A 22,228-nucleotide genomic window follows, 5' to 3' on the forward strand; every position below is an offset into this window, starting at 1 on the left:
TCATGCTTCTGGGTGTTAGTCTTGCTATGCCTCATGGGACTTGTAGTTCTGCAACAGCTGGAGGTCTGCTAATTGCATATCCCTGCTCTATACAATGTAGACTCATCTCCATCTAGAGCACTAATGCTGGACAGACATTGTACAATTTTTTTTTTATTTTTTTAGATTTTCCAAAACCATATACTATGAGGTCAAACCTAGACTCTCACTTTGTATGCAGTCAGCAGGTCATTGAACGTCACAGTTGTGTAAATCTAAAGGAAATTGAACAAGAAAATTGTAATATATTAACAACTCGAGTGTGATTTCTGTCGGCTTCTGTGCTGTCGGCATGAATCAATTCCAACAAATTTCCCTGACACCAAGAGAAATGGTGACAAGGGAGGGATCTCCAGCTGATTGACAGCCGCAGATCTCTTCCTGTATGCTTTGTGAAGGGGAAGGCTTTCTTCTTTTCCTTACCTCACACTCGGCAGAGCTGACTGAACAAGTCAGCTCTCCGCCCCCTGCTTTCTGAAAGCTCAGACCAGCTGTATAAATTCAGCACTTTGAACAGACGAAGAGAAGACTGCAGATAAACAGGTACAACCTTATATAGAAGGATTTGTTTCTTTGTGTATCCTTTGATGCCAGTCATTTCACTGGGTATGTTGAAGGGTTTACAACCACTTTAAGGGGGATTTGTCTGATCCCATTTTGTCCTGGTGACTCGTCCAAAAAGGGAGGAAGCCCAAATTTTCAGTGATCAACAGAACAAGAATAGGGGGGGGGGGGTCTAAAGGGAGAACCTACCGGGTTGCTTTGCCATCACTTTGTGTTCTGGGGAGAGAAAAAAACAATGACTTTTCTCTGGTGAAGGGGACCTTGCGGCGGAATGCGGGGACCTATGACATCATGGACGGTAGTAGGACCTTTGTCACACTTGTAGTGGCGGTCTGTTCTAGCACTGAATGAATGAGGGCTCTCGGGGTCACAGCTACAAATCTGCAGCATGGAGTACACAGGTGTGCCGCTCATTGTTCCATCTATCAGCAGAGGATCTATAAAAGCATACAAGCACACCCATTGCCCTCGGGAGACTCCCTCCTCATACAGCAAGATTACCGCCAACTCCACTGCAAGAGGCTTATGACTTTAACACCCAACATGTCATCACCGAGCCGTAAAACAGATTTACACAGAAGCCAGCGTGACTCTGCAGCCCGTCCCCAACTCAGCCAGGAGCGCGCGTGCGTGTGTCAGATCAATGGAGCGACGTCTTCCTAGGCCCCGCCACCCACCGCTTCTAGAAATCGATCGTTCTTTAACCACTTCAGTGCCAGTCAGTAATACCCCATCATTAGCAGGCTGCCTTCTGAAAACTGCAGATAGATATTCAAAAGGATATATATAGATATATCTCTCTATCCTTTTGAATATCTCTCTCTATCCTTTTGAATATCTCTCTCTATCCTTTTGAATATCTCTCTCTATCCTTTTGAATATCTCTCTCTATCCTTTTGAATATCTCTCTCTATCCTTTTGAATATCTCTCTCTATCCTTTTGAATATCTCTCTCTATCCTTTTGAATATCTCTCTCTATCCTTTTGAATATCTCTCTCTATCCTTTTGAATATCTATTATATATTTTTCTCAAGATAGCGCTTTTATCTTGTGAGACACGTCAGATGATTTTTGCTCGCTTTTGGGACCATTCATTTATACATCGATCAGTGCCATTAACCACTTTAAGCCTCGTTTTAACTGACAATTGCGTGGTTGTGAGACTGGCTTCCAAACAAAATTGGTGTCCCCCCCCCCCCCCCCCCCCACACACACACACACACACACACACACACACACACACACACACACACACACACACACACACACACACACACACACACACACACACACACACACACACACACACACACACACACACACACAAATAGAGCTTTCTTTTGGTGTTAAAAAAAGCGATAAGCGATTGGTTTGCGCAAAAGTTATAACCTCTACAAAATGGGGGATAGTTTTATGGCTTTTTTTTTTTTTTTTTTTTTCCTCTAGTAATGGCGATCGGGGGGGGGGCTAGCTGTGACACACCACTGATCTCTGCTCCCGATCACAGGGAGCTGTGATCAGTGACAGTAAGAATGAGGAGATGCTTGTTTACGTTAGCATCTCCCCGTTGTTTCTCTGAGACGATTGCAGGTATCCCTGCGGACATAGCTGCGCCCCTACTCACGGCGCGCATGCAATGGCACGGCAGCAATTTTCCTAGCAGTGCCATTCTGCCAACGTACATCGGTGTGCACCAGTTGGGATCCAGTTAAATGCGTGGTCTCTGCATGATTTGCTAGCCGACCTCAAGAGCCGGTAGGCAACCTGGGGCCCTCCAGCTGATGTGGAACTACATTTCCCATGAGGCATTGCAAAGCTGGCAGTTACAATTACTCTGAGGCATGATGGGACTTGTAGTTCTGCAACAGCTCAGGGTCCCCAGGATGCCCACCCCTGCTCTAGAGTAATAATCGGGGGCGGTGTGTATGTGTGTTGAAGCTGCAGCCCGATGCCAGTCCCCGTCCTCACTCCCTCTTTGTGAATTCATTTTTTTTTTTCTATGCTCAGACAGGCAAGAAAAACATTGGTTTCCTGCCCACCGCCTGCTGGCTTTGATCAGCAGCAGAGTGCGATTTATTCCCCCTGACAGCCTTCCTAAGACTGGGCACATCACAGCTTGCGGGTTTTCTGCACCCTCTCCATCTCTCTAACCGTTTTTTCCTGAATTGTTAGAATACGCCATGAAGTTCTGTAATGCGATTGGCGCTCTGGAGGTTTCCCCCCCCCCCCCCCCGCCGTCCATAATGGATGTGTGATGATTCCACCAGAAATAAAAGCTTTGCGCTGCCATCATATTAACGCCTCCATGGCCTTGTTTAGTATGTAGTCTGTGGGTGTGGAATGACACACATGCTCTGAATGACGTGTACCCACGCTGTGCCACAAAATGAGCTTTGTTTGGTACTCCGGGCCAAGAGTGACATTAGCAACAAACGAAGTTCAAAAAACGGAAAAAAAAAAGAGAGATCCATTCTGTCGTGCTATAATCTGAACTGGACGTTAGAATAACATTATTTAAAAAAAAAAAACGCCACTAGCGTTGCAGTGAGTTTTTTGCAATAGCATCTTTTTAGCGTGGTGGGTGTTTTGGTTTTTATATATATTTTTTTTTTTTTTTTTTCACGCTATAAAGTGACCATTTTGAGAATTTTTTTAATTTTTTTGCTATACTATAAAAAAATAAACAACAAATTTCTTCATCAGTTTAGGCCAGTATGTATAATGCTACAACTTTTTGGTTAAAAAAAATAAATTGCAATAACCATATATCGGTTTGCGCAAAAGTTAGTGTCTACAAAATATGGGATAGTTTTTAATGGCTTTTATTTTTACTAGTAATGACAGTGATCTCTGTGTGTGTGTGTGTGTGTGTGTGTGTGTGTGTGTGTGTGTGTGTATTTTTGCGTCAGACAGATCGGACACTTATGACATGTTTTTGGGACCATTGACAGCGATCAGTGCTATAAAAATGCAACGATTATTGTATAAATGTCACGGGAGGGGGTTAACACTAGTGGGTGATCAAGGGGTTAACTGTTCTGTGGGGGGAGGGGTACTGACTGGAGTAGAGAGATCATTGTTCCTAATCTCTCATGTCAGAATGGGGGTTCTGTCAGTTTTTTACATTGGGCTCTTTCCTGAGATTGTGGGTGGCCGACTAACAACGCGTTGGGTTCCCCAGCTGCTATGTCTCCTAAAGGAGCCAACGTACAGCTACGGCGTTTCACGGAAAGGAGCTGATGTGCCGCAGTATGTGGTTAAAAGTCATTTAAAAAAAGTTTAAAGCGCCCCCGTCATCCTTCCCCCCCCCCCCCCCCCCCCCATGGGTCACGCTCACATATGTAAACCTTGTTTGCGCCACACGTGAGATCGCTGTGAAAGTTAAAGCAAGCAAGAATTCTAGCGCTAGACGATCTCTAACTCCAATTTTTTTTTTTTTTTACGCAACACCTATGGAGATTTTTAAGTAGCATAGTTTTTGACGCCATTCCACGAGCGTGCGCAATTTTAAAGCATGACTTGTCGAGTATCTATTTGCGTGGTGTAAAATCTTTCATATTTTCAAGATGGCCAGAGATTCTGGGGGGTGGGGGTAGTTTTCAAAGTGATTTCTCTGCAAAATAAAGCAGTAGATGTGGATGGGGGGAGTCTACGTTGAATCTTATGCAAGGGCACATAGCGATCAGTTGCTCTCTTCTCTCCATATAGTTGTGACGGTGAGCACTATATAAAACTATGTATATAACATAGTGCACACCGCATTGTAACAAAACTTTGTGCATAGAATTAATTGTAGGATGACAGTAAAACAAAAACCTACAATTTGCTCTAGCATTGCATAGCACCCCCCCCCCCCCCCCCCCCCCCCCCGCCTTTTTGTACCCCCCAGCTCACGTGTTTTAGCACAGGCTGGGGGTGAATATTGTAGGGTGATGCGTTCCTTACAGGGTGAATATTGTAGATTCTGATTGGTGTAAGTCCTGAAAGTCGTCTTGCATTGTCTGATCTTCGGTGCAGCTCTCCTGTCCCTTTACGTCTCAGTGCTTTGTATTGGCCTGCTGCCACAGGCTCATTGGATTTGTACTCTATTTTTATTCCGTGCCAGCATCATGACTTTTTTTTTTTTTTTGTATCCTCAGATTGATGAAATCCTTGAGCCAGCTGCTAAGCCCACATCTATGAAATACCAAGTGTTCTTCTTCGGGACACACGAAACGTAAGTGGTTTATAAAGACTTTTTGTATATAAGCCTCGATGGTGAGCAAATTCACGCTGGAAGGATTCAGTGTTGGTCATAAAATAGTGGAGGCCTGTAGGCCAGTGGTCATCAACCCCTGTCCTCAGGGCCCACTAACAGGCCAGGTTTTATATATTGCCTTGGGGGGAGATGCAGACTAGAATACTGCAATCACTGAGCAGCAAACCATATCACCTGTCATGAATTTAAGTTGTCATGAATTAAGTATCTTGCAAACTTGGCATGTTGGTGGGCAGGGTTGATGACCACTGCTGTAGGCCACCAGTTTTTAGAATATTTTTTTTTTTTTTTCTCTTGGTCACTAGTAGTAGTGCTGCTTTTGCCTTTTTATGCATTGCTGTATGTGCTTTAACTCGCTTGCATTCTCTTCCTATCAGATTGGAAAAGTTAACCAATTGCCGACCGCCTAACTGGGAAAATATCTCATTAGTGTATGGTGTTTAACCCTTTCATGACTAAGCCTATTTTTGGCATTTGGTGTTTACAAGTTTAATATAATTGCACGCACTCGTGGATTGACGACAGTACGGTACCTAAAAATCTCAATAGGCGACGCTTTAATTTTATTTATTTTTTTAGTTACCAGGTTAGCGTTGCAGAGGAGGTCTAGTGCTAGAATTATTGCTCTCGCTCTGACAATTGCGGCGATACCTCACATGTGTGATTTGAACACCGTTTACATATGCGAGCGCGACTTCCGTATGCGTTTTCTGTGCTTCGCAGGGACGGCGGGCGCTTTAAAAAAATTTTTTTATTTATTTGAAAATGAATAAATTGTTTAAAAAAACAAAATTTGATCACTTTTATTGCTGTCACAAGGAATGTAAACATCCCTTGTGACAGTAATAGGTGGTGACAGGTACTTTTTATGGAGGGATCGGGGGTCTAAAAGACCCATCATCCCTCCTTTACACTTCAAAGTATTCAGATCGCCGAAAACAACGATTCTGAATACCGTATAGCTTTTTAAAACCGGCGCCATTGGCAGCCGAGTAAACGGGAAGTGACGTCAGTTCCGTGTTTACTATGAGACTGGAACGAAGCCGCTTACGGCTTCGTTCCAGTTCCTCCCCAGCAGCCGGAGGCGTCGGATGGCGAATCGGTGCTCCCGATTGAGCGGTAGCAGCGGGAGGGGACGTCCCCCCCCCCCCCCGTCCTCCGGCATAACAGCCGAGCGGCTTTTAGCCGCTTCGGTTGTTATGGCTGGAAAGCCGATCGCCCGCTGTAAAAAAAAAAAAAAAAAAAAAAGGGTATAACCCCCGAAAGCCGAGTACGCACATCTCCTCCGTACGCTCGACGGGAAGGGGTTAATATCGGGTTTGGCTGCAGCCAGATGCCATAAGCTGCCCGTTCTCGGGCTTACCTGGTTGATTGTGAAGCCCTGGCCACAGATAAACAGATTGCCTCCACTCATCTCTACGGCCTAGGACAGTGATGGTGAACCTTGGCACCCCAGATGTTTTGGACCTACATTTCCTATGTGCTCAACTACACTGCAGAGTGCATGAGAATCATGAGAAATGTATTTCCAAAACATCTGGGGTGTCGAGGTTCACCACCATTGGTCTAGGACAGTGATGGCAAACCTCGGCACCCCAGATGTTTTGCAACTACTTTTCCCATGATACTCTAACTCTGCAGTCTAATGGAGCATCATGGGAAACGTAGTTTTCTAAAATATCTGGGGTGCCAAGGTTCACCATCACTGGTCTAGGACAGCCTTAACCTTTTCAACACAGAGGAACCCTTGAACTAGTTCTCCGGTCACAGGGAACCCCTACTAAAAATGAGAAATCTACAACTCATGATACATTAGTGTGATGGTCATTGGGAAGAATTACCTCCCTTACTGATGGCTAAAAAGATCAGTGGTGTCGGTTGGAACTTATTAGGGAGGCAGTAATTGCCCAATGCTGAAGGAACCCCTAGCAACCTCTAGAGGAACCCTAGTTGAGAATCGCTGGTCTAGGAGGACCAGAGCGATGTCATGACATCACTTGCGGTTCATGGCCAATGAAAACTAGCCCCCCCCCCCCACGCTTTCCATTGTAGTGGAGAGATGTGGGGTCTTATTGACTTAAGAGCTCTCTATAAAGAGGACCTGTCATGCTTTGTCGCAAGTTTTTTTTTTTTTTTTTTTTTTTTTTTTTTTTGTGTGACCGCAATAGAAGCGAGGGCATACATAGGCCCACATGTGTAAACTGTGTTTGCGCATCACACGTGAGATATGACGGGAACGTTAGAGGTCTAGCACTAGAATCGTTGCTCTCGCTCCAACTCTAAATTGGTAATCCTGTCATTTATAAAAAAAAAAATTTTTTTAAAGCGTGCATAATTTTGATGCTCGGCATATTTGGTATCTATTTGCGTAACCTCTTTCCTTTAAACAAAAAAAACCTGCACTTCTATAACATTACGTTTGTTCACTTTTTTTTATTTATTTTTTTATCTCCTTTTAGAGCATATCTTGGTCCCAAAGACATCGTCCCATATGAAGAGACAAAAGCCAAGTTTGCAAAGGCAAACAAGAGGAAAGGGTTTACCGAGGGCCTCTGGGAAATTGAGAATAACCCAACGGTGAAAGCATCTGGATACCAGGTACTACAACCTTTCCTGGGCCCTCGCAATGTTCTCCAAAGATCAAAGACTTTTGTGATTGGTGTTCTCCCCCAACCACCCCCCCCCCCCCCCCCCTTGTGGAAAAAAAAAAAAGACAGCATAGTGAGGAAACAAATCTAACCACTGCAGCGAAAAGGTAAGCTAGCATATAATTGAGTTTACATGCACTAGAAAGAAAGAGCCAACCTTAAGTGTCCCCCCACTTAAAAGGTCGGCTTTCCTTTTTTAAAAAGCCAACCTTTTAATTGGGGGGACACTTAAGGTTGGCTCTTTCTAGTGCATGTAAACTCAATTATATGCTAGCTTACCTTTTCGCTGCAGTGGTTAGATTTGTTTCCTTACTATGCTGTCTTTTTTTTTTTTTTTTTTTTTTTTTTTTCACCTGTTGATCTTGCCATTTAACTGTGGAGTGTCCTTCCCATCCTAGGGTGACAACGCTCTGACTTTGTGGAAGCAGTGTTGTCACCCTTTGATGCTTGTGTGGACTATAGGTTAATACACAGCTGCATGTCCAGAATGACTTGGTTCCTGTAGAGCCCTCCATAGCAGTAGTCCAGATAGCGCAGACAACGTTATGAATGTGCACCTGCAGGTATATAAACAGCTGGGAGCCTCTAGGACGGGGGGGGGGGTCACGGGAAGAATTGGCATTTATGGTTGCCTTCAATGCGCCACAACTGCATGGAGAAGCGCAGGATCTGTAGGAGGAGTTCTGGTCTCTGCCACCGACTGCAGGGACTATGGGGGGTGGGGCGGGAGAGGCGCGATAATGGCCTGGTGGGCCTTGTGTTTTGCTCTAGGAGTAGAGCCTGAATTTTTAAAGCGGAACTGAAGCCTCCCCCCCCCCCCCCCTCAAGCTGGCCATACTAACCTGTAAAATTTGACATGTTTTTAAAATGGTTTCCATTTAACTTCCTAATTTTCAGCGTAGTAATTTTTTTTTTTTTTTAATTGGGCAGATCAAAACTAACCCTACAAATGTATTTGTCTGACCCTCTTTCTACTCTCCTGCCTTTGTGATTGTTTTCTGGGCACAAATATAACTTTCACGGTTTTGTTTTTCCAGCCTACTTCCCGGAAGAAAGGAGCTAAAGCTGGAGCTAAAGGTTCTAAAGATGGAGACAAGGTATTCAATATTTTTAATGTACACACCTTCTTTTAAAAAAAAAAAAAAAATCAGTTTGAACGTATATAACATATAAACACAGGAGGGGTGGAGTTCAATATGCAAGTTTAGGGGTGGGGGGGGAGACCCTGTAAAGCAATAGCATAATGTGCTAGTGTGCATTACGAAATGCTTACCTTTTTTTTAGAATGAAGCATTTCCAGTGGCACCCACTCACCGCTGCGATGGCTGAATCTTCCCCCTGGTGTTTCTTCTGGGTTCATGGCCTTCGGCGCTGTGAGTGGCCAGAGCTGTGATGATGTCTCTACCGAAACATCTGCCATTTTACTGCACAGGCTCTGAAGGTCCGGCACCTTCAGACCGTGTGTGCCGGTGACTTCATTGGCTGCATGCACACTGAATATCTTCTAAGACCCTTTTTCGCACGGAGGCAGTTTTCAGGTGTTTTAGCGCTAAAAATATCGGCTGAAAACTGCCTCCTGTGCTACCAGAGTATGGCAGCCTGAGTGCTTTCACACTGGGGTGATGTGCTTATAGGACGTTTAAGTCCTGCAAGCAGCATCTTTGGGGCGGTTTGGGAGCACTGCATACAGAGCTCCAAAAATGCCCTGCCCATTACAATGAATGGACAGCATCACACGGGTGGTTTTAACCCCTTTTTTGGTGTGAAAAGCACCCGCTAGCGACCGAAGAGCCCTGGTAACACCCGAACGGCCCTAAGTGTGAAAGGGGGCTAAACTGCAAGTTTTTAGGCGATAACCTTATTATAGGCTTATGATTGTACCCCCTATAATAACTTTCACAAGGCGATACCAAATTTAAATTATTATAGGCTTACCTGGGTACAAGTGGTTTAACAGAGTTTACAAACACTTTAAATGGTGGCGATTCATGACCTGCTTATGCCTATTTGTAACTGGATATCCCTCAACACTGCACCTTTAAATATTATGCATTGGCTTGCACAATGTCAGTCCTCCTTCCATCCAGCAGTATGGTGTTACACAGTATTTAGCCATCAATGGCAGTGGTCCCTGTTCCCGGGGACTGGTGCTCGTCTGTGGTCCGCTGGGAAAGGGGCAGAGTTCGGGAGTGCTTGCAGTGCCACCCTCCGACCGCCAGAGGGCATCGGCTTCCCTTTTCCCAGCACCACTGCTGCCTTACCTCTGCTCACAAAGCGAAGGAGGGACTGGAACAACATCTCAGAGCACTGGTTAGACCCGGGCTACACCCCCCCTCCTATAAGGTGACGGCATCACCTACCCCTGCCGATATGTGGAGGGGGTGACTTCTGAGGGGCGGGGGGGGGGGGATTGGAGGGCCCACTGATGCATGGTATAGCTAGTAGTAACCACATTAGGCTGAGCTTCTGTAATGTTGAAGACGCTATGCTCATTGGAGCTGGATAAACGACAAAACGCATTGAACATTACAGAACAAGTCCAGTTCAATATGACCAATTACTACAAGATATACCACAAGCTGGATAAATGAAAACTTCCACAGACTGTCTATGGTTTGCTGCATGCTGAATTGTACACGATTGTTAAAATTACTTTTTTTTTTCCTCAAGAGGGCAGCAGTACTCAGATTTTTCTTTTTCTTTCCTTTCTCCTATTTCAGCCAACTCCAAAGAAGAGCTCAAAAGATGACGATGATGATGATGAAGATGCAGATGAAGAGGAGGAGGAAGAGGAGAAGCCAGAGGATGACGAAGAGAAGAAAGGGAATGCAGATGGCAGCAGCGACGAGGAGGGAAAATTAGTGATTGATGAGCAGTCCAAGGAGAAGGGAGGAAATAAGAGGAAAGCCGAAGATGCTGCAGAGGTAAGTTGATCGAGGCTTTGTGTTAAACTGTTTCCTGAGAAATGTGGGTGCTGTCATTGCTTCTGAAGATCTGTTGCACTAACCCACATGCTTTAAAATGATTGGAAGCCATAGGGTGATCGTAAAAAAAAAAAAAAAACTTTCAGAATGAAGTAATGGCAGCCTTTGTTTCTCTCGGCAAAAATTTCCTTAAATAAAATAAAAAAATGAAAAAATATGGAACTATAATGCATTAGGGTGGAAAAACCCGGAGACTTTACAACCCCTTTAACTACTTAATGACGGGAAGGATTTAACGCCCACTGACCAGGCCATTTATTTTTTTTGCAATACGGCACTGTATTAAACTTGTGCTGCAGCTCCCACCAGGGCCCCCACCCACTTTTCCTTACCTGTGCCCATCTGTTCCAGCTATGCACAAGCCCAGTGACTCCAGCTGCTGTCTCAGTCCTCATTGGATAGATTGGCTCCTGCTGCTGTCAATCAAATCCAGTGATGCAGGGGGCAGGGCCAAATCCTGCGGTCTGTGTCAATGGACGCAGCAGCGGAACAGTCTGTGCCCCCAGGGAATGCTGCTCTGTGGGGGCACCCTATGAATAGGAGGAGCCAGGAGCGCTGTGCTGGGCACCCCAGAAGAGGAGCACCAGGAGCAAAATCCTTACACAGCGCAGGCACGTATAACATGTTTAAAAAAGAGAAAACCTTTTACAATAACTTTAGCAAACTGCCTCCTGCCTGCCGTATAGTGAAATGGCGGAAGGGCCAGGATTGCTTCAGGGGCGAATGGTGGTACACAGTGCATCACCACTCAAGGTAATGAACTTATGCTCCCTGTGTTCTCAAACCCTTGCCAGTTATATATTAAATAGGTTGGCTACTCCACTTGCCTTTTTTTTTTTTTTTTTTTTTTCTTTCTTTTCTGGTATCTAGAACAGTAGGCCACTGAGTATGTATGAAGTATACTTGACTTGACATGTGCCTTGGTTTAAGGGTGCAAATTTTGTCTTCCCTGCTATGCAGAAGGACACTAGGGTGTCGCACCTCTCTGCCTTATTTTCATGGTCCTTTTTATTTATTTTTTGCAGAGTTCCCCCAAGAGGGTGAAACAAGAAGATGACCAGGAAGCGGAAAAGACGGACAGCAAGGAATCGGCGAAAGAAGCAGAAAAGCAGACGCCGGAGGCGGATAAAGAAGATAGCAGCGAGGCACCCAAGATAGAGGATTCTAAAGTAGAGGAAAAGGCAGAGGAGAAGGTTGTAGAAAAAGAAAAACCTAGTGAACAAAAGGCAAGGTAACTGTCATAAGTGTTATATCTGCTGGGAAGCTTCCAGGCAAATAAAGTAAACTATATTGCTCTATGAATGCTTAACCACTTCAGCTCCTGGCCCCTTTTTTTTTTTTTTTTTTTTTTTGGAAAATACATAAAAATAAAACCCAATACAATTCTCTAGGGCCTCTGTTTTAAAATTTATAGGAGGCTCCAACTAATTTTCTAGCAAAAAATAGATTTTTCCAAGTTGTGTGTGGTGTTTTTTTTTTTTTTTTTTTTTTTTAGTTTTTTTACTCTTGTTTACATGTAAACATCTGTATTTATTTGCTAGAAAATGAGTTGGAACCTCCTAACATTCCATATTTTTTAAAGCGGAGGCCCTAGAGAATGTTGTTGGGTGTGTGTTTTTTTTTTATAAAAAAAACACTAATGCATAACCCAAGTATTTTTATATATATATATATATATATATATATATAATGTTGCGCTGACTAAATGGATACAAAATGTGTTACACTTTTAAATTGCGCATGTGTACATTTTTACTATCCATAGGTGAAGCATTTTTTTAAAGTCCACAGGTTACCATTGTAGATTTACAGAGGAAGTCTGGTGCTAGAATTGCTGACGTTCGCGGTGATACCTCACATGTGTGGGACGATCGGTGTTTGCATGCGTGCGACACGATGCGCTTGTTCGCTTTTACGCCTAGGGGCGCAATAGCGAACATGGAGAGCCACTTTTATTTACAGCAGTGGAAAAAAAAAATGCAGATCTTGGCATTTTGAATGCATTTAAGGGCAGAGGAGGGGTTTGGGGTCTTATAGACCAGAGTCCTCCAGAAAGAGTACCTGTCACATGCCTATTGCCGTCACAAAGGATGTTTCATTCCTCGTGACTGCAATAAAAGCAATCCAAAAGTGTAAATAAAAAATAAAAATTCTCACTGCTGTAAAAAAGATGCAATAAAAAGTATTTTATTTACAGCAGTGAAATTTTTTTATTTACTTTTGGATTGCTTTTATTGCAGTCACAAGGAATGAAACCTCCTTTTGTGATGGCAATAGGCATGTGACAGGTACTCTTTCTGGAGGACTCTGTGGTCTAGAAGACCCCAAACCCCTCCTCTGCCCCCCTTTTTTTTTTTTTTTTTTTTTTTTTTTTGTCAAGGCATTGCTTTCCAGGCTATGGTCGGCAGATCAATGCCGACTCTGGCTTTGTTTAGCTGTCTGGCCAGCCAGCGGTCACACCTACTGTTCACTCGTACCTGGATGATGCCTTCAGCCGTGGGCATCCAGTTTAACTACTGAAAGTACGTTGCAGGTTGTTGAGGAGTAGTACTGTACATTATTCCAAAACTCCTCTATAGGTGCCTGGCTGCATATTGTGGCAGAGGTATGTGAATCGCTAGCAGCTAAACGAATTTGTAAAATGTGTTCTGCCTTTTTAGATTTGATTTGTCATGGTTTTGGAGTGAATGTCCAACAAACTCGTATAGGTTTGATAGTTTTACCACCTACTTGCGGTTGACTTACTAAATCTGGTTTCTATGCAGAGTTGCACAAATCAGCTTGCTTTTTTTTTTTTTTTTCTTTTTTTTTAAAGCCAGCAGCTACAAATACTGCAGCTGCTGACTTTTAAAATAAGGACACTTACCCGCCCAGCGCGCCCGCGATGTTGGCACCTGAAGCCGATCTCTCGATCGTCTCTCGGGTGCTGCCGCCGCCATCTTGGGTATGGGAATCAGGAAGTGGAGCCTTTCGGCTTCATTTCCCGGTTCCCTACTGCACATGCGCGAGTCGCGCTGCGCAATAAAGATGGACCCGCTGCCTCTGGGATCTGTGTGTTGCCCAGCAGGCAGCGGGGGACTTTCGGAAAGGGCGTGAATGTACGTCCCTTTCTGCAGATAGCTATGCCGGAAGTGGGTGCAGATACCTGTACTGTACAGGTACCTGCACCCCCTTCCTCCCTGAAAGGTGCCAATTGTGGCGCCGGAGGGGGGGGGAGGATTCCAATGAGCGGAAGGTCCACTTTAGGGTGGACCTCCGCTTTAATGAACAAGCTAAGCTGACTAGCTACCATGCACAGCTGCATCAGATTTTGCACACTCCAGTTTTAGTAAATGTGGTGTGGTGTAGTTCTGTGCTCTTTTGGTATTTTCTGAACATTAATATTGATTTTTCTTTTATTTCTCCCTTGCAGTTAAAATGATTTTCCCCTCTTCACGACTGGGCAGGATCCTGACAGCCTTTTCCTATATTGGGAGACGTGGGTGCTTTTAAAGAGAAATAAAAAAAAAAAATACTTTACAAAAAAAAATTTGGGAATATACACTTCATTGTCATTATCCACATTTGCATATGCAACCTGACCAATTTGGACGTTGTCATCGAACAAGACGGCGCCTTCCAAGACCGAACTTGGGGGACAGTGGCTCGAATCTGAACGAAAAACCGAGAAATGTTAGCACGTTTTTTTAAATATAACATTTAAATTTGTAATGTTATCGCTGTCCCACCTGTAACTGCCAGCAACCCCCCCCCCCCCCCCATAAAGAGACAAAAAAGTCCTGTTTTTATATTTATGTCTGGTGACTTATCTGCGCTAATTTCCTGTTCATATTTCTCAATTTTAACATTAGCTTTTTCTCTTATTTTTTATTTTTTGCTGTTTTTATCATTAAAAGAGAATATAAATGTAATCCTAGGTCGGACAAAATTTAACTAAAGCCTTAAAAGGGCATCTAAACCTTAAATGTAATGTACTGCAGCTGATCTGTCCCTAGATGTGGTGGTCCTGGGGAGAAAAGTGCAGGTTTTAAATTTTTTTTTTTTTTTTTTTTTTTTTTTTTTTTTTTTTTAAATTGAAGCTATAGTGTGTGTTTGGTCCCTACAAGTCTCATAAGGCATTATAGCATGACTTGCATAGTCATGGTGGGATTTGTAGTTCACCACAGTTAGAGTTAGGAGGTTGCCTACCCCTACTCTAGGCTTTCCCCAGTAAGGCCTGATTCACACCCATGCAGTTTTAGTGCATTTTGCAGATTTGCACAACAGAACGTGTTCCATAGGAAACCATGCAAATCTGCAAAAAACTAAAAATGCATAGGTGTGCATCCAGCCTAAGGCCTGATTCACACCTGTGCATTTTGCAGGTTTGCACTCCAGAACGTGTCCTATAGGAAACTATGTTAAATGGACTGTAATGCAAATCTGCAAAAAGCACTAAAACAGCATAGGTGTGAATCCAACCTAAGATCCCTTTTCATTGTTGGTAAGGTTGAATAAAGACACCAGTCCATCCAGTTTAACCTGTGTGTGGGGTGTGTCTTTAATTGCCCCTATACATTTGTCTCTCATTAAGATGCATCTATTTAAGGTACCCATTTAGTGCCGTCAATTTATGCAGTGCTCCACACATACATCGCACACTCACTTCGGCCTCTACCATCAAGGAGCACCCAAACCAAGGTCCCAAATTCACGTACTATGGCCAATTTATTTTGGACAGAAGCCAGTTAACCTACCAGCGTGTCTTTGGATTCACACGAGCAGTCTGATTTAGTCCACCTTTTTTCAGGTGGATCTGATCAGACCCTCCATTCTCGTCAATGGAGTGGCAGATGTAAATGAACTTGTGCCTGTTTTTTTACACCCGCCTACCTCTAATCTGGCAAAAACAAATGGAAGGGGATCCATTCCCCTTCATCTGGCTGGATCGGAGGACAGTCTGTTTACATTCAGCTGGCCATAGAGCAGAGTGGGGCCGTGTCCTTGTCTGCTCTCCATAACTGGAGCAGACATGGACCTGTCGTTCAGCAGCGAATCGGCGGATCGATCCCCTGCTGAGGAAACCTGATGCGGCCTACATAAAAAAAAAAAGGGGGCTTAAGAGGTGTGATGGGCATATAGTCCTAATCTGGACTACAAATAAGCCTTCCTCTCTGACATGAGGGGCGAGGGACTGGGTTTACAAAAGATGGATTTCAAGGAAGATAAAATTGTGCATTCAGCTCGCAGGAAATGACAAGCACACTGTCTTTCTGGCAGGATCCTCATGTGTTTTCTGTACTTGCTGAAAAAGGAAAACAATGCAGCCACCACATCTAAGACCTGGTAGGCTAGAATGTTACACTTTTGAGTTTAGTTGGCTTTAACATTTACAGATTGCAGCAGAATTAGAAAAAATAAAAATCCAACATCCATTTAGGCAAAATACAAATTTTGTGCCCCTCCCACCAATTGGTGAAGGTTCTTTAGTCCCCGCCTTCCAGATATCCCAACGCAAAACTCTGTCCCGACCGCACCAAAGATGTTTAATATTTTTCTTCCGCAGCTGCTTGTAAAGTCTGCTTCCTGCACCCGGCGTAGTCTAGAGATAAATATTTTATATACAGGGTGGACAATACCACTAATTTTATTGTGCTTTTTTTTTTTTTTTCTTTTTTTCCTCCTTTTTTTAGAGCCTAGAAATTTTTGCTTTTGTATAAAAAAAAAATGCAATTACTTTTAAAATGTATCTGTGCTTTTGAGTTTTAAACTAAAACTGGATATTTTTGCTTGCTCTATTTTTGTATTTGACTTTTTATTTTTTAAGTTTGAATTTTTAAATTTAAAACCACTCTTTGGGGTTGATTTCTATTTACTAGAACTGGAGAGTGCAAAATCCGTTTGCATGGTAGCCAATAACTTTTAGCTTTTTCAGTTAAGCTTTGACATCAAACCTGGAAGCCGATTTCTATGCAGAGCTGCACCGGATTTTGCATACGCCAGTTTTAGTAAATCAACCCCTTAGTGTGTTCTTCTCTGAATGTTTTATCGGCTCGTCTGGTGGTTTGGCCTTTCTGTAAGAGCAGCGCCAGCTTGAAAATTGCTCCCAGAAAATGTGTCGTTCATATGGTTGGTTTGTGGGCACGGACGGCAGTGGAAGATTGTGATTTGTGTTTTGTGTGCGTCACTGTATGGGATTATCTTAAAGCAACAGCGGTGCTTAAAAAAAAAAACAAAAAACTCTTGAGGATAATTGAACCCACACATATGATTCCCCCTTTAGGATGTGACCACCTTTCCTAACGGTTCCTTCATAGTATGTTAAAGGGGAGATCCATCCAGTCTTTTTAGGGTAGCAGCTGACAGGAGAGTCCCAATCGTTTCTTAGAATTTCTAGTGCCTGGTACTTAAGAATAGACTTGAGTTAAATAGTCTGGTTGAAAAGACACTAGTCCATCTAGTTCAACTAACTTCCTAAAGAGTTCCTCTTAGCCCTTGTACACACGGTTGGACATTCCGACGGAAAATGTCCAATCAGACCGTGTTGTCGGATAATCCGACCGTGTGTGGGCTCCATCTGACTTTTTTTTTTCTGTCGGAATGTCCAACCAACAAAGTTTGAGAGCTGGATATAAAAAAAAATTTCCGACAACACGATCTGATCGGACTTTGTGCGATAGTTTGTAGAGGATTAGATCGCACAAAGTGCCACGCATGCTCAGATCAAATTCCTAGACCAAAGCTATTGGCTACTAGCCTGAACGTAGTCCCGTCGTAACTAAATAACGTCATCATGTTACGAACCATGCAACACCAGTTTCGGACAAAATCCTACGGATTTTGTCGGAATGTCCGACCGTGTGTACAAGGGCTTACAGGTATTACCATTCAGGGCCCATTCACATTTAAATCTGAACGCTGGTCTTCCCTTTAGTCTTGCACATTTGGACAGGCTCCCCTCTTGGACTGAAATGGCTTGCCCTGATTTCACTGCATGCTGTGATATTCTCACAATGTGCAGCAAGTCGAGACCTGCCTCCATTTCCTGGCTGGTGGATGCCCAGCAGAGAACCTGGCCCTTTGACTGTCCCTTTCATTCATTTGATTTTTAGTTCCTGCAGTTCTAGACTCTCGGCTTCACATGTGGGAGTTAACTAGGGCGGTCTGTATGCAAACACACCCTGCCTAGGAAAGCCCACTACTCCACACTGATATGCACCCAACGGGGTATTTTTAAATTTGCTTACCCCCCCTTACAGGAGCCAACCCACTGATTGCATGTCCGCTGAGGGCTCTTGGGACGCCAGCCCGCTGCTTGCACCACAGCTGAGGGCTCTTTGGGGGGGGCCCGCCTAGAGATACTGGGGATGGCAAGCTAATGGGTATCATAAGTGTCCTGCACACGCATTAGGGCACCCTTTTCATCACTAATGGGATAACCAATTGGGGGGGTGGGAGTTTGTTAAAAAAAAAAGCGCAAACGTCATGCGATGTGTTGTGCTAATGTTCATTATGCACTACTTAATGAATTGGGTTGCCTTTCACATTAAAAGGCACCACAGCACACCACAATAGAGCAGGTGCATTGGTATCGCGTGTTATAATGTGCACTGCCCCCTCAAGTGTGATTGGGTTCAGCTAAGGAGCAGGTATCCAGGTGTAACGTATTTTGGTTTGACCAAAAAGAAGAAAATCAAGTGGACCCCACGCTGACTCTGACTCACTAAAATATCTCTGCATCAACCCTAGTACCCCCTGCCAAATCGGAAATGGTTCTGTTGGACACTAAAGCACACTATTTGGACATGGCCACCAACCCTCCTGAACCATACCAGGCCAGATGTCCTCAGCATGGGGGGGGGGGGGGGGTTCGTTCCTTGATGGCGGTCGACCCCCCCCCCCCCCCCCCCCCCTGGAAAAGCACCTTGCCCACATGTTGAGGGACTTGGGCAGGGCTTGGCTGAAAAATTGACCAGTCAATGCATTTATCAGGAAATTTACAAGCACTCTGTAAAGGGAAAACTTACTTTGGGTATTCAATCTGAAATTCCATCAGGATGTTGTGCTGTTTTTAGAGGTGACACATTGAAATGGCAACTGATGTCACCCCAGTGTCGGCTAATTAAGATCATGGGAGAGTGACCTGCAGCACAGCAACTGCCCACACCTGAAGTGCCTACAAACCTCAGCACACTGTTCCCATCTAATGACATTTTGGGGGTGCTTGGAAAGTCACCACCAGAGGGCAAAAACTGCCATTTAGAATCTATTTTAGGATCAGCAGTTTCAGTATTAGATTTTACATTTAACCCGTGAAACTAATCTCAGAGGGGGCCCATTAGACCTGCCGGTAGAGTGCTAAACCCAAAGCTAGGAAGGCTAGGGCTTAAAATGCAAACTTCCTGTGAACTTTGGAATCCTTGGAGTAGTCTGAAAATGAGTAGAAAAGGTAATAACGTCAAAGATTTTAATGTGAGTTGTAAGTTTTTATTACACATAAGCGGGGAAAAAAAACGTAAAGGGCTGAAACTCCAGTATTATCCATTTACTGCCAACACTGAAGCTCTGATGAAGGGAGTTTCAGCCCCTGAAACGTGTGCGCCCCTTCCCGTTATATGTAATGACTGACAAGACTCACGTTTAGATCTTGTGCTTATTCGAAGTATTTAATAAAAGAAGTAATTGGAAAGGGGAAAAAAAGCCAATTTGTTTCGGTGGTTGAACGTCCCTTCATCAAGGCTTCAATGTGGGCAGTAAATGAGTAATCCTGAGCAACAAATTCCAAAGTAAAGGATATACGTTGTATTAATGTGGGTCGCCAAGTACCACACCTTGTATCCTTTCATTATGCAATTTTGTTGTCTAATATTCATTTACTGCCCTGATGAAGGGAGTGTCAGCCCCTGAAAGGTGTTGTCCTCCTGAGCTCTTACTGGACTTATTGGACTTGGATTTGTGGTGCTTTTTTCTTCCCCATATTTGAGTGGCACAGGTGTGTGTGTGTGTTTTTTTTTTTTTTTTTTCCTTCATTTTATTGGCCAGTCAAGGTGATGACATGGAAACTATTCTGTCCCCTTTTTAAAATAGTCACAAAGGGTTCAGTTGCCTTTTGTCAGATCTTTATTGTGTATTTTGGGAGATTTTTCCCTCCACACTTCCTGTCCCAGTGCCCCCCCCCCCCCCCCATCCAATGTACCACAATGCTGGGCAGCTAACGGGTTTCGGGGGAAGTATGCCCCCTTCTTCAGAGCTAATTAGGGTCTCCCCCCCCCCCCCCCCCCCCATCTAATTTTCTCTTAATCCTTTGGAGAAAAGAAGGCGACTCCAGTTCTAGCCCATAATCCTTCACTGGTCTTGGCCTGTCTGTGCTCATTTCCCCCTTGGGTTGTAAATCTTGTCACCGCAAATGCCCTATTTTTATTTTCAAAAGGTTGCATCTCAAACCGGTTTCTCACCCAAAGTGGTATCATTACAGTTGTACATCGAGTGAATTTAAATATAATTTTGTAGCTAATGTTTTTAATAAAATAAAAAAGAGGTTTAAAAAAAAAAAAAAAAAAAAATTTACATCCGCTATGACCTATCTGGAAGAGTTTTTAGTTAATTTTCTAGGTAGTTTTATATAATTTTTTTCCCCCCCCTCTCTGCTTTGCCTGGTTCTTTGTCTTTCTGCTCATCGTCTTTTCTTGCTATGTGATGTAATCCTTAAATTTGTAACATATGCAGAGAAATGCAGGCTTTCGTTCCCCCCCCCCCTTTTTTTTCTCTTTCTTTTTTCTCCTTTCCTCTTCCCCCTCTTTCTTTCTTGCGGCTGTGATGAAAGCAGTTGTTGAAATTTTAGCTTTTCGTATAGTTCTGAAAACTGTAGACTGAAGTTCTTTTGGACAAATAAACAGATTATTATTAAAAGACTTGATTCTGTGTGCTTCTTGTGTTCAGCAATAGGAAGAAAAAAAAATTCTCACACGTCCCCAGCCCCCCCCCCCCCCCCAACTGCTTGACCGCTCACAGTAAATATACTGCAGGTGCAGTCGGTCACATACATGTACTGGGCAGCGTTTTTATTTGAGTTTAGGGTGCACATGTGTGTGCCCCCCGCCGACCTGTGTTGTGCGTTTGGCAGCAGATTTTAACTAATGATTTTGGCTGAAACCTGCTGATTGTATCCAATCACACACGGAACTATGTACCTAAGAAGAGCAATCTGGCTGTATCTTCATCGCAAAGCGGAGGGGAGGAAATAAAATAAACGGCCAGATCAGAAAGTAAAGGCAGCACACATTACACATTGTTAGGCACACAATTACCCCTTGATTGCTGTGGTCGTGAAGGGGGTAAAACCTTTTTGAATGTCAAGTGGTACCTTTTTATTTTTGGAGGTCTACACTTAAAATACATGAAGATATATACACTTTATTACCAAAAGTATTGGGACACTTGCCTTTTAACGCACGTTAATGGCATCCGTAGGGTTCAATATTGAGCCGGCCCACCCTTTGCAGCTATAAGAGCTTCAACTCCTTTTAGGAAGGCCGTTCACAAGGTTTAGGAGATGTGTCGATGGGGATGTTTGACCATTCTTCCAGAAGCGCATTTGTGAGGTCAGGCACTGGTGTGGACGAGAAGGCCTGGCTTGCAGCCTCTACACGGTCGGAAATTCCGACGGAAAAGGTCCGATCGGATTACACTGTCGGAAAATCCGATCGTGTGTGGACTTTTCCGATGGGAAAAATTTTTGAGAGCAGGATCTAAATTTTTCCAACAAGAAAAATCTGATCGGACTTTTTCCAATTGTTTGTAGAGAATTCTGACGGACAAAGTGCCACGCATGCTCAGATAAAATTACAAGACCAAAGCTATTGGCTACTAGCCTCTACGTAGTCCTGTCGTACACAACGAACGTCACCACATTCATAAAGATCCGATTTTTAGACAACTTTGTCTGACCGTGTGTATGCAACACCAGTTTCGGACAAAATCCGACTGATTTTGTGGTCGGAATGTCCAACCGTGTGTACAAGGCATTATTCATCCCAAAGCTGTTCTATCGGGTTGAGGTTAGGGCTCTGTGCAGGCCAGTCACGTTCCTCCACCCCAGTGTTTCTCAATTCCAGTCCTCATGGCCCACTAACAGGTCATGTTTTCAGGCTTTCCATTATTTTGCACTGGTGATTTGATCAGTTTCACTGCCTTAGTAATTACCCCAGCTGTTTCATCTGAGGGAAATCCTGAAAACATGACCTGTTAGTGGGCCATGAGGACTGGAATTGAGAAACACTGCTCCACCCCGAACTCACCCATCCATGTCTTTATGGACCTTGCTTTGTGAGCTGGTCCAAATCATTCGGTGGCGGGGGGATTATAGTGTGGGGTTGTCTTTCAGGGGTTGCGCTTGGTTCCAGTGAAGGGAACTCTTCAGGCACCAGCATACCAAGACCTTTTGGACAATTTCATGCTTCCAACTTTGTGGGACGTTTGGGGGGATGGCTCCTTCCTGTTCCAACGTGACTGTACACCAGTGCACAAAGCAAGGTCCATAAAGACTTGGGTGAGCGCGTTTGGGGTGGAGGAACCGGACTAGCCTGCACAGAGTTCTGACAGATTGCAAAAGATAGTAGCACTACCCCCAAAAATACTTCAATTATATTAATAGTAAAAAGGTCAGGTCTGAGCATGTAGGCCCTTTGCAAAAAAATCTGGAGCGGGTGACGGGGCCAAAAAGAAGGCAAATTTATTAAATACTTTCTTTAGCTCT

At 43.9% G+C, this 22,228-nt stretch overlaps 1 protein-coding gene across 2 annotated transcripts; it reads left to right on the top strand.

Annotated features, from left to right (window-relative positions):
- Positions 1-4,743: 4,743 nt before the first annotated feature.
- On the top strand, positions 4,744-20,382 carry HDGF (heparin binding growth factor; the record flags this gene model as incomplete). 2 transcript variants are annotated; one of them, XM_077464208.1, is given in 6 exon segments in its annotated part: positions 4,744-4,820; positions 7,322-7,460; positions 8,548-8,607; positions 10,231-10,434; positions 11,520-11,725; positions 13,907-20,382. In XM_077464208.1, coding segments are annotated over 6 exon segments (690 nt in total), but the record flags the coding sequence as incomplete, so codon positions are not given.
- Positions 20,383-22,228: the final 1,846 nt, after the last annotated feature.

The sequence above is a fragment of the Lithobates pipiens genome, unplaced genomic scaffold, assembly GCF_037356315.1.
Source record: "Lithobates pipiens isolate NorthernLeopardFrog02 unplaced genomic scaffold, aLitPip1_a1.2 Scaffold_30, whole genome shotgun sequence".
NCBI lineage: Eukaryota > Metazoa > Chordata > Amphibia > Anura > Ranidae > Lithobates > Lithobates pipiens.